This window comes from Phodopus roborovskii, unplaced genomic scaffold, assembly GCF_943737965.1.
Source record: "Phodopus roborovskii unplaced genomic scaffold, PHOROB, whole genome shotgun sequence".
Classification (NCBI taxonomy): Eukaryota; Metazoa; Chordata; class Mammalia; order Rodentia; family Cricetidae; genus Phodopus; species Phodopus roborovskii.
The window spans coordinates 18,159-31,394 of record NW_026126390.1 but is presented as its reverse complement, the minus strand read 5'-3'; the positions used below and the strand labels follow the sequence as shown (position 1 = coordinate 31,394).

General features: G+C 35.9%; 1 protein-coding gene across 1 annotated transcript in view; it reads left to right on the top strand.

The window, feature by feature from the left end:
- LOC127218710 (rab proteins geranylgeranyltransferase component A 1-like) overlaps nt 1–12,976 on the top strand; it is a gene marked incomplete at its 5' end in the record, with an annotated part of 78,624 nt that extends 65,648 nt beyond the window's left edge. Inside the window, 3 exon segments of the mRNA XM_051179713.1 lie at nt 2,325–2,423; nt 7,797–7,957; nt 12,770–12,976. Of these exon segments, the coding sequence (XP_051035670.1) occupies nt 2,325–2,423; nt 7,797–7,957; nt 12,770–12,961 (452 nt within the window).
- Between the last annotated feature and the right edge of the window lie 260 nt (nt 12,977–13,236).

Below are 13,236 nucleotides of genomic sequence, written 5' to 3'. Positions count from 1 at the left end.
TGACCAATAGCAAGGGAAGAGGTATACCTGGACCTTTCAGACAGAGAGAATAGGTAAAAGAAGGAATTTAGGCTAGGGGAGGGTAAGGAGAAAAGAAAAGGAGACCACAGGGAGATGGGCCAGACAGACAGACAGACAGACAGACAGACAGACAGACATTGAAAGTAGGACATACAGAATGAAAGTTAAAAAGCCTCCAAGCAATTCCTTCATGAATAGAAACAGGTTAAGTTAAATTGCTACTGGAACAAGCCTAAGATAAGGCCAAGAATTCATAATTAATAATACGTTTCTATGTCTTTTATTTGGGAGCTGATTGGCAGCCCAAAGAAAATTCCAGCTACACTTTCTCTTTGTACATTTGTATTCAGAAGTTCTATTAGACTATACCATTTTTGTGAAGGGTCCTTGTACATGATATTATACTCTCCAAGTCTAGGCAATGTAAATCTGTACATGCAAAGATACATAGTTTATAATTCCTGCCTGGTCTCATTGTTTACCTGTGTGTGTCAGCTTCTGCTTCCATCAGCTACTAGATGAAGGCTCTAGGATGTCTAGGTAATCCTCAGTCTCACTATTGGGGAAGGGGTACCCTCTCCACTATTACTTACATTGTTAGTTGGGGTCATCATTGTAGATCTCTAGACATTTCCCTAGTGCCAGGTTTCTCTTAAAACCTATAATGGCTCCCTCTATTATGGTATCTCTTTTCTTGTTCTCCTCTATTCTTTTCCTGACTCAATCTTCCTGCTCCCTCATGCCCACCTCTCCCCTCCACTTCCTCCTAACTCCTTCTGTGCTCCACGCATGCTCCCAATTTGCTTGAGAGATCTTGTCCCTTTCCCCTTCTTCAGGGGACCATGTGTGTCACTCTTTGGGTCCTACTTGTTTCCTAGCTTTTCTGGAGAAACCCATAGAAACTGCTGACCGGAACAAAGGGGAGCTCATGGACTCCAGTCTGATAGCTGGGAAGCGAGCATACAGCCCACCCAGATTCCCTGAATGTGATGTTAGCTAGGAGTACTGAGCAGTCTATGGAGCCTCTGCTAGTGGATCAGTATTTATCCCTAGTATAGGAATGGACTTTGGGAGCCCATTCCACATAGAGGGGTACTCCCTCAGCCTAGTCACAAGAGGAAGGGCCTGGGCACTGTTCCAACTAATGTGACAGATTTTGAAGACTCCCCATGGAAGGCCTCACCCTCCCTGGACAGCAGAAAGGGAATAGGATAGGGGTTAGTGGGGGGGAACAGGGAGGGTGTGGGAACAGGGATTGACATGTAAAACAAGTTTGTTCCAAATTTAAATTTAAAACTTATGTAAACAGAAGCAGACACCCACAGCTAAACACTGAGACGAACTGGAATTCAGATGCAGAGAGGGAGAACAAAACCAGGCTACAGAAACCCACAGAGACAGGAGACAGCTGACCTGCACAAGGAGGAGCAGCTAATGGGCCCCCAGACTGATAATTGGGAAACCTGTATTGGACTGACTCAGACCCCCTGAACATGAATGAGTCTCAGAAGGCCTGGGCAATCTAAGGGACCTCTGACAGTGGAACCAGGATGTATCCCTGGTGCACGAAAGGACTTTGGGAGCACATTTCCCATGGAGGGATACTCCCTTAACCTAGAGGCAGGAGGGAGGGCCTAGTCCCTACTCCAAATGACTTGACAGATTTTTGTCGACCCTCCCTGGAAGGTACTACCCTCCATGTGGAGTGGGGGGCAGGAATGGGATGGGAGGGTGTTTGAGGGGGGAATGGGCAGGAGGGAGAGGGACCTGGGATTGATATGTAAAATAAGAATAAATAAATAATGTAAAAAAAGAAACTGTAAAAGAAAAAAAGAATTCCACTTTATGGACTTTGATGTAGTTTATGATTCAATCTAAGCCAGCAGTGTTCCCCAAGAAAGGTTTTTTGAAATCTCTGAAAAGGATAGATGATTTGTTTTTAACTTATCAACCAAGTGTGTATAATGGGTTCTTTGAGCACTCCCACTACTTTCATGTGTGTGTATGTATGTGTACATACATCTGCGTGCATACACAAGTGATTTTGTAAGCTTTATTTTACAAAATTATCTTTAGCTGCTAGTTACTTTTGTGTATTAGTGTAATTTTTCTTTTACTTACCATTCATAGACATTTATTTTTTTGTGTTACATGGTACATTGGTTTTACCTGTATCCTCATTACAGGATTGTAAATTTATTTAACAGAGGAAACATGATTTGCTTAATTACTAATACCCATGATACTAACTTAGTGTCATGAGCAAGACATCAGGATGTTTCTGGTTTTGTTTCTGTTCTCAGATTTGGTGCATTTGACTTGTGTGTCTTCTAAAACAGCAAGAGAAGATTTAGAACACATAGTACAGGAATTGTTTACTCCATATACAGAAATGGAAGCAGGTAAGAAGAAAATAGCTGGTGGAAAGTTAATGTAACATGATATTCTCGTTAAATATCTCATGACCTGAACTGAACCTGAATTAAAGTTCAGTATTGAGCAATTACTCCCACATACTTATTTACTAAGGATTTTGAACACCGTCATTGTATAAACAAGAGAAGAAATGTTCAGTCTTTATTATTAAAGGAAAATAATCACACAGACAAAAAACCCATGGTTATCAAAGTATACATTTATATGCATATATACTCATATGTCCAGGAAAAAGAGAGTACTGTTGGAAAATTTTTCGATTTTGGTAGTGTTACCAGCACTTTTTTATAAGTATATTTGTTTTGCAGGATTTTCATGAAAAAGCATATATTCTTTTCTTACATGGTACTTGTAAATATTTATTTAACATTCAGAAAACTAAAATATTAATTTGCAAGTATATAAATCCCATTAAATAATTACCCATTAAATAATTACCTTTAAATGCTACTTCTATGCCGAATACTTCGTTCTATAAATTACAGTTGTTTCTAACTCATAGTTAAAGAATACTTTTCCAACTTGAATTTTAAAATCATTTCCCCATAACAGAATCCCACTAATAGTTCTGAGTGAAACAAATACCGCATGTAGTATGGTGAACAAAATTGTAGCATGATCACTCTTCTTCATGTATGTAAAGGTAATTTTCATTAAAGCATTTTTGTGTTTACTTGATTCCTTTCACTTTCTTCCATTCTTGCATTGCTATTATCTTTAAATGATACATTTATTTGGAAAACAGCCATTTGTTTTTATTCCTGATGGTTCTATTTATTTTTAGCTCCTATATATTGTCTACTTTCTTAATGCAGAGATGATACTAAGTGAGATATAAACATTTAAGACAAAATGTTTGTAGCTGCTAATGTAATGTAATCTCTTTGTGAAATCTCCAGTTGAAAAAGATCTTTCAATCTAAAAACTTCACTTGAGTTTAATTTTAGTTAGTTCATGTATATTTTTATTTGAATGTTTTATATAAATGTTTGAGTTACTGTTAAAAATTTGTTTAAAAAGTTATAATATACACAACCATATCCCTCAACCTAATGTATTGTCATAGTTGTATCTTTAAGCTTTAATTGCATCTGTATCTTGCTCATAACCATGATTATCATTTTCATTTCCGAAATCTGTCATAGTATCTTTGTTATAATTTCAGTTTATGACTGTGCCAAATAGTACACCTAACACATCATTATTTCTCACTTTCTAAAAGCATTTAATTTTCTGATTTACAAACCCAAGCTGGCGAGAATTACATGTTCACTAACCAGCATCCAGTAACCATTAGATTTTTAAGGTTAATCTTAATGGTTAAAGTGATCCCAGTTTGAAATGATGTATTGTTTGGAACCTAAGTGAAATTCTTTAGCAAGAACTATGCCAGACAGGTCCTCAGGTGCACCCAGGCACTGCAAGGCTAGTTTTCACTGACACATGGGCCTTTTTATCATCAGGATGAGGTAGTGGTCATATTTTAATTAAAATGTCAGAACAAATACTGTTGGAGTTATTGAAAATGAATCACCAGATAAAGTGAGCACTGGGCCATGGCAGGTCAAAGAGGCAAAGTCACCTGCAGAAGAGAACTCAATTCATTTTCCTGCCTAAATGAGGAAGAAGCAACTTCATGAGCAATATGAACTTTTAATACATTAAAACACAATCTTTGTTTGCAAAAGCTTGTGTTTGTACAGGCTTTTGTTACGTTTTGGTTTTTTGACCATCATCTGAAACTTTGTAGTTTAGAGCTTTGTAAATATTTTTGCTGAAACATGTAGCAACAGAATAATATTATGGTCTTTTTGTTTATTTGTTTGTTTTACATTTTACTTTTACATTCTGTATGGTGTTGTGAATCATAACCCTTTATGAAAATTAGCATACTTACCTCACAAGGAAGTTCATTTCATGAAAAGGATGATGTTCTCTTTAACACTATAAGACTGATTGACAGTGTATTTGGGGAATTGTAGTAAGGTTGTGAAGACAATGCCTGTCTTTCTTACCTTTCTGGTTCATGGGTACCAGCCAGAACTCTTCAGACTGTCCCCTCTTTTACCCACCTACCAGGCTCCTTTAAGCACATCAGATATCTCTAAATCCTTGTCTACTTTTTAGTCTAAATAATACCAGGTGATTTATGCATAATGAGCCTAATTCTGATGGTTAAAAACTAAGGTCATTGCTTACAACTCATTTTGTTATTTGGAGTCTAGAATATCCTTGTAAACATTGACAGGTGATTAACTGAGTGATATGTGAGCATCAGTGTAGAACTTTGCTAATTTCTTATTTTACCCAAAAATACAGGATTTTTCTATATGAGGTAAAGCAAGAATTCTGTTAATACGGTACTTTTAAATGTCTAGAATGTAGTATTATCACAACATCATCTTTTTTCTTACCTTACTTTTTTTCCTTTCCATTCTACCTGGTTAGTGGAGTTGCCTCATCCTATTGTTGTCATTTCTATCTCTGAGAGCAATGCTTTTTTAAAAAAATTTCCCTTCACAAATGAAATATGAATTTTGTTCCTGGAAAGGATATTAAATACTTGCTGCACCAGGAAATCAAGTCCCATGTCTTAATTTCTTTTTCTTTTTTATTCACTTTTATGTTCCAGGACTTAAGCAGCTTAACTAAATTCAGCTTAACTGAATTAATTAGTTTACTTGTTCCCTATACATCGCTTGCACCTATAGACACTTCTTGCTTTTATTTGGTTTGCTTTCACTACTTTTCTTTTACCTGCTTTATCCAGTACACTTGTTTAATTAACACAAAATCTTATTCTGTGTCTTCTATTACTTCCTTAGTCTAGCACATCATCTAACTGATTGAAATGAGCTATTGTTTAGCATCTTTAATAGTTTTGACAATTATTTGCTTCAGAGTGCATATTATTTTTCCAGCTCTCTCTCTCTGCCTCCAGCTGACCTCCGAGAAAAATGAAGCAATTACACATCTCTTTGAAGGTTCTAAGGTCAAAGCTTGATGGCTCCCTTGTATCTAGACCATTGATCTTCAGACCATGTCAATCTTCACTTTCAACATAGTTTCTTGTCAAAGTGTTAACCTTTGTGAAATCTCTTCCTAAAATCTGTTGGACTATTCATTTCTCCTGTCGTGTATTGAATGAAAACTCTCCTCTGAGGCAGAGAACATTTATGAGCTACAAAATAGACTCACCTGATATATACCTACTCATGGCCAGGGCCCTACTAAAAATCTTTCACACCTTAGCTCACTTCCTTGCTGTGGTGTTTGATGCTGTCACACTTAGTGGCATTTACCTACAGTATTAGATGCAGGACTCAGGTAGTGTTTTTAAGTAAATTCTCAGAGTTTAGTGAAGCTATAAACACACTTGTCAATTTAATAAAAGCCACATGATTTAATTATGACATAACAGTTTCTTACATTCTTTTGTTACTAAGTAGTTTTTGCTACCTAATATTTCCCTGCATGAATTAGTGGTACCTCCGACTCAAATCTTGGCATCAGTAAGAGATCCCTTGGGGCTAGAGAAAGAAATCAGTGGTTAACAGTGTCTGCTTTGCCTAAGAACTTGGCTTTAATTTCTCTTCTAGCTTCTACATGCACATGGTGCACACACATATATGCAGGCAAGACACCTACCTAGTCACATAAAAGAAATAATTGTGAAAAATTAAAGACTCCTTCTAAATTACTTCTTCCACTCAGTTCCTTATCTTGTTACACTAATAATTATAAATTGTTCAGGACAAACTAGAAAAATGGCATGTTTCCCCTTTCTGCAGTGGAGGTCTTTAAAATTAAATAAAATTTATTTTACCTGGGTCCTAGGACAGTTGTATTAAATGAATGGCATATTTAGTTGAAAATTGTTCTACATTGTTTACTAATTTCATAAAAAAGCAATAATTGGATAACTGTACCTTTAGCATTTTCTTTATGATTTACACTGCATCTCACAGTGTTGGACTATTTTCCTAAACATTCTTTATTATCATTTTACAGAATTTGACCTTTTAGTAGAGTTGGGCTAGAGAAAACTATAGTCAATACATATATTAACAGTAATATTTTCTGTTTTCAACCAAAGAAACTTTAATTATAACATTTAAAAAAAAGAAAAGAACAATGATCATTATTATATTAAGAAATAGGCTATAGAAATTGAGGTTAACAAGACTGGACCTTTCTATAAAGTCTTTTTGTTTTGATTATTGAGAATGATACTAAAATCAATTAACAAATTATTTGTGTGCTAGGCCCTGCATTAGGAGAAAATTTTAAAACAGGGGAATCAGGACTGAGTCTACTCCATCTTTATGTCCCCAGATCGTGAGTGGTTGCCTAACATACATAATGGATGCCTGCTGTTTAATGAGAGAACTTGTACTGGAAATGACATTCAACCTATTGGCCTCATATTTTGCTAATTGTTTTTTGTTTGTTTGTTCCCATTAACCCTGTAATCCAATAACATAAAGCATTAGAGTAAGAGTTAGAATATATCATTTTAAATTCTGTAAATAGTATTTTCAGTGATATTATTCATATGCTGCAAAATTTTCACATTTCAGGTAAAACACCAAGTTTTAAAACATATATTCACAAAATTGTCTAAGCATGTCTAGAAACAACTATAAAACATTCTGTTTCTGTCCTCTGACAAAGAAACTTGATATCCATAAATAGCCACCTGACCTTTGTCCCCAATTCCCCCTCCCTGATTTCTTTTTTCCCCACCCCCTCCCTGATTTCTAAGTACCCATTAATTCCTATCTGTTTTTCTTTTGTTTTTCTGAATAATGTTATTTTATATAATTATCTCATATGTATATACTATTAATTAACTATATAACATTAAGTTGTTTTTCTGTGTGAAATTTGATTTATGGTATATCTTCACTTAGGGGAGATAATTTTAGGGTGGGTATGATTATAAGAATTTTAATATTTTGTTACATTAATTTATTTGTTTGTATGTGCATGTGCACACACACTGTACATTTGTTCAGGACAGCCAGGATTTGTTTCTCTCCTTCTGTCATGTGAGTTCCAGTGAGTGCACACCAGCCTTCAGGCTTGGTAACCAGTGTTTTAACTTGCTGGGCCATCTTGCCAACCTTCAAATGAATTTCTAAAATCTAACTTGTACTGAATGGAAAAGCTTTCATTGTTTGAAATGCCATATACTTACCTTAGAATTTGTGTTTTATATATAATTGCTTATATATAAAAGTATCCTATCTATTATAATGTCTAATCATTTTATTATGTGGCTATATAGTATAGTAAATTATGGTTTTCAATGTGATAAAATTTATTTCAACTACTAGAAAATGAGCACGTTGAAAAGCCAAGGATTCTATGGGCACTGTACTTCAATATGAGAGATTCTTCAGATATCAGCAGAGATTGTTATAATGATTTACCATCCAATGTTTATGTGTGCTCTGGCCCAGACTCTGGTCTAGGAAATAACAATGCAGTCAAACAGGTAAGCCATTGGTGTTTCTTTGTTTTGTTTTAGGAAATTGATATACTGGGATAAGTGAAAGGTTTTTATCATCCTTGGAGAAGAGAAAGGAAGATAGTAAAACATCTTTCTTATTTAATATTGATTGGCTTTTTTCTGTGAGTGCTACTTTAAATATACTTTATCAGCTGTTTTACTCCTTGAATTATATAAGGAATTATAAAGGCTTATTATAAGTACTACTTTTGGAATAAATAATGAATATGTTAGAAATATATATTCCTAAAATGAATTTAAGATGCTAGTATTCTTAAATATTTCTCCTAATATAAACAGTTGAATTATTGATGCATATTTTAAAAAAATGTTATTCTCCAACAACCTGAGCCATTTCCAGAAGGGTAGAACTAGTAAAGTATGTAAGATAAGATAATTTTACAATAAGATTAGAATGAATTTCATAATCTTGAAAAAATTAATAAGGTTATTTTATATAATTAACATAGTACCATTAATGTTTTGACTCAAACTAGTGCCCCCCAAAACTGTTGTTATAATTGCCAAGAAATATGTTATATCAAAGTGGGCTAGTCTTGGTAGAGCTGTGCAGAAGTACACACTTCTTCAAGGTGCCAAAGGTACACTCTGATTCTATTAAGCAGGGTTTTCTTGTTTGGTTGGTTTTGGTTTTTTGTTGTTTTGTTTTGTTTTTTGTTTTTTTTGGCCCATCCATCTTTGAATCAACAAGTAGATAATATTGTTTTAGTTTTTAGTAAATTTTGTTTAGAATGTATTCTAAATACTTTTCATCTATACAAACTACCAATCTCTTTTCCCTATTTATCAGTTTTTGATTTTGTTTAATGCCCTCACATAGTTTAATAAAGGCCAAGTATGTGACTCTAAGTTTGAAACTCACTGTAAGGGCCTGGACTAGTGAATATGCAACTGATACTCTGCATCACCAGTCCTAGAATCTATTGGTTACCAATAAATCAGCAGTAAGCTGTAGATCACCTTGAGTCCCATCTCCTTCCGTACCTGACAATTTTAAGAGCCCAGTGAACACAGCTGCTGTGAGTTCATGGTTGCCGTAGCTATATCTTTCTTACTTACAAGATGGTATTTCACATCTTTTTTCTACCCCCTTGTCTGCAGTTCCCTGAGCCTTATGGAGGCATGGAAGGGGTAACTGTAAGACCACAGAAGACATGGATTCAGTTCTATTCTCACAAGTAGCAGTGTTTTTTTAGTACTAAGTGGTCTTTGAATCTTTAAAATACCTTTTAGTTAAAGCAGTGATGTTATAAACAGTGATCCAGCCTTTTACCGTAATTTTATATTTCAGCATTAGAGTCTAATATTGGTCATGGAAAATTATGCTAGTCCCTGAATATTGTCAGATGAACATGGAATTACAACTCCTACCCATAGCTCAAGATTTGCATTTATGGCTTAAGCTAATCATTTCATTTTTACTGTAGTGACCCATTTTTTTTTTAAGAAGGAATTTTCAAAAAACCTTTAGCCGATTAACTTAGGTTGGTATTTTTGTCCTGAGTAAACAAAACATTTTTTAAATCAAAATAGGATTTTAAAATAAGGACTTACAATATGAATGCTTTTGTGAGCTATACTGCATACTAGAAGATTACAACTAAGGGACAGCTTTTTTTCATGCAGTAATTTACTTCACAAAAAGGTAACTTTTATAGATTATATGAAATATAGTAAAGAAAACAGCATTAATGTTTGAATACTCATTAATATGTTATGTCTTATATCCACTTGAAAAATATGCCTTCTTTAAAGAACATCAATAATATTTATAAATTACCAATTTATTCAAAATTGAGCTCTTATTCCAGTATATCATCATGTGATTATCTCTGTCACCTATTGGCTGCTTTGTTTTCTAAATAAGGAAATTATTAATGAAATCCCTCAGAATATTATCATGGCTTTGCCTACGTAAAATACACAGGTCCCTGCATAATTGTAACGTGTTTCTTTTTCAACTAAAAGTCTGCATTGTAGCATTTGGAAATGTCATACCTTTTTTTGTTACTGCATAGAGATTGAATTTCTAGCTCTGACTTTCTTGTATGTGTATGTGACAGTTTATGACTTTAAGATGTCCTGATGACTTAGACACTAGTCATACTACTTGATCTGGCTTTAGAAGCCATCAGTTCAGTCATTGTGTAGTGACAATGAAAACTTTGTGTGGTGTGGCATGATAGATACGGAGCATGTCCCATTCAGATCAAAGACAAACAGTATAGATGGCAAGAATAAATCTTGACCTGCACATGATGTAAACATTGTGTTTAAGAAAATGTAAATAACCACCTCTTAGAGAAGCAAAGTTTATGAGAGCTGGAGGTTGAAAGAACTGATAGAAGGTCAGACTAGAGAAGGTAGGCTGGAAGATTTTATAATGTAATACTTAGGACCGTCAATTCTATCTTCTCAATAATGAGGTGGCTTTAATCTGGAAAGTGGCATAAAGTGAATTTTTTGTTTTCCATAAACACCATTGAGAGTGGCATAAAGATGGATTATGATAAGAGGCAGGGTCCTTGAGGAAAGATGACTACTCTAGTTTACAAACTGTCTCTTTGACAGATGGTGCATGCAGGAACATTATCAGTGGGAAAAGAACAGAGTTTAAGAAACAGAAAATGACATTCCCATGATTTGGCAACTGTTTGTATGAGGAAGTAATGGGAAAGGAGAACTTCTACAGACAGAATAGAAATACACGACAAAAGGCCATCAGGGAAAACTGAGGTCTGAGGCAGGAGAGGCCATAATTTCAGTCTTCAACCCTCTAGAACAGTAGCCAGGATTCTCTAGCAGAATCATGTGGTGAATTCCCAGGGTAAAGAGCAAAGTAAGCCTCTCTGATATTTAATTTAATATTTTCATAGTAGACAGTACAAAGTTAACATGGTCACTATGCAGCATTTTAGATCCATAGCAATTAGTCATCTGGCATTAAAAGTTTATAGTGTCTGATAACTATCTCCTTTTGCCCTCACTTCATACTTCCTAACCATTGTTTCTATGATTTACATATATATTTCCCATATATGTAAAATCATATAGTATTGATCTTTCTGTACCTGGCTTTACCACTTAGTGCATTTCAGGTAATATTGTCATAAATGAGAGGATTGATTTATTTTATTTTATTAGAGATCAGATGAAAAATGTTCTAACTGCAAGCATCCACAATGGTAGCCATGAATGTTTTTATTTATTTATTTTTTATTACTTACAAGTGCCTGGCCTTAACTTGGCTTATTTCTTTTTTTTCCCCTTATTTTACATATTAATCCCAGTTCCCTGTGATTCCCATACTCCCATGCCCAACGACCACCCCCATCCCAACCCATCCGATTCCCCACCCACTCCACCGGGAGGGTAAGGCCTTCCATGAGGGATCAACAAAATCTGTCAAGTCATTTGGAGTAGGGCCTAAGCCCTCCCTCCTGACTCTAGGGTAAGGGAGTATCCCTCCATTGGGAATGTGCTCACAAAGTCATTTCAAGCACCAGTGATATATCCTGGTTCCACTGTCAGAGGTCCTGTAGACTGCCCAGGCCTTCTAAGTGAGAGCCATGTTCAGGGGATCTGGATGGATCCAATGATGGTTTCTCAGCTATCAGTCTGGGGTCCATGAGCTCCCATTTGTTCAGGTCAGGTGTCTCTGTGGGTTTCTGCAGCTGCTCTTGACCCCTTGCTCATCACTCCTCCCTGTCTGCAGCTTGATTCCAGGAGTCCGGCTCAGTGCTTAGCTGTGGGTGCCTGCTTCTGATTCCATCAGCTACTAGATGAGGGCTTTAGAATGGCATATAAGTTAGTTATCAATCTCATTATCAGTGAAGGGCATTTAAGGTAGTCTCTCTGCTATTGCTTATATTGTTAGTTGGAGTCATCCTTGTAGATCTCTGAACATTTCTCTAGTGTCAGTTTTCTCTTCAAACCTATAATGGCTCCCTCTATTATGTTTTTTTTTTTTTCTTGCTATTGTCTATTTGTTCCCCGACTTAATCTTCCTGGTCCCTCATGATCTCCTCTCCCCTCCTCTTCTCCCATTCTCTTTCTCCTAACTCCCTCTCCACTCACTGCCCCCCCAACTCTCAATATGCTCAGGAGATCTTGTTCCTTTCCCATTCTTGGGGTGGGGGGGGGACCTTGTATGACTCTCTTAGAGTTTGTGGCAATTGTAAAAGGTGATGTTTCTCTGATTCTTTCTCAGCCCTTTTATCATCTGTATATAATAGGGATACTGATTTTGTGTGTGTGTGTGTGTGTGTGTGTGTGTGTGTGTGTGTGTGTGTGTGTGTGCGCGCGCACACACGCGCGCGCATGCATGCATTTGTGCCTGTGCATGTTAATCTTTTGTCCTGAAGGTGTTTATCAGCTGTAAGAGTTCCCTGGTAGAGTTTTTCAGATCACTTACATAAACTATCATATCATCGGAAAATAGTGACAGTTTGACTTCTTCCTTTCCACTTTTTATCCCCGTGATCTCCTTTTGTTGTTTTATTGCTCTAGCTAAAACTCCAAGTACAGTATTGAAGAGATATGGAGAGGGTGTACTGCTTTGTCTTCTTCCTGATTTTAGAGGAATCACATTAAGTTTCTCTCCATTTACTTTGATATTGGCTATTAGTGTGCTATATGTTTAGTTATGTTCCTGTTATCCTTGATCTCTCCAAGACCTTTATCATGAAGGGGTGTTGAATTTTGTCAAAGGCTTTTTCAGCACATATATTTTAAGCTGATGTACAAAAGCTAATTGGTCCTTTCATCGTTGGTTAGGCAGAAACACTTTTCCAGCAAATCTGTCCAAATGAAGACTTCTGTCCAGCCCCTCCAAATCCTGAAGATATTGTCCTTGATGGAGATAGCTCACAACAAGAAGCATCAGAATCCAGTGTCATACCGGAGGCCAACTCAGAGACTCCCAAGGAATGTACAGACTTCAGAAACCCAGAGGAGCCCTCTGAGTAGTATATATGCATCAGATTTCATAGCCTAATTTGAAAATTCCTCCTGGATTCATAGTCTTCTTGATGAAAGAACTCTTTTAGTAAGCAACAACCAGTAAGCAAAATGACAATAAGAAATGATTCCCAGACATCTAAAGGGGAATTTTCAAAAAAGACATTTCCAGAAACAAAACACACTTCAAAAGCACATTGACTTGTTTGTTTAAAGACAGCAAACTTGTAAGATTAGCAGTAAATGGACTAATTCCTGGGAATGTAGTTCTGATGTCAAAGGGA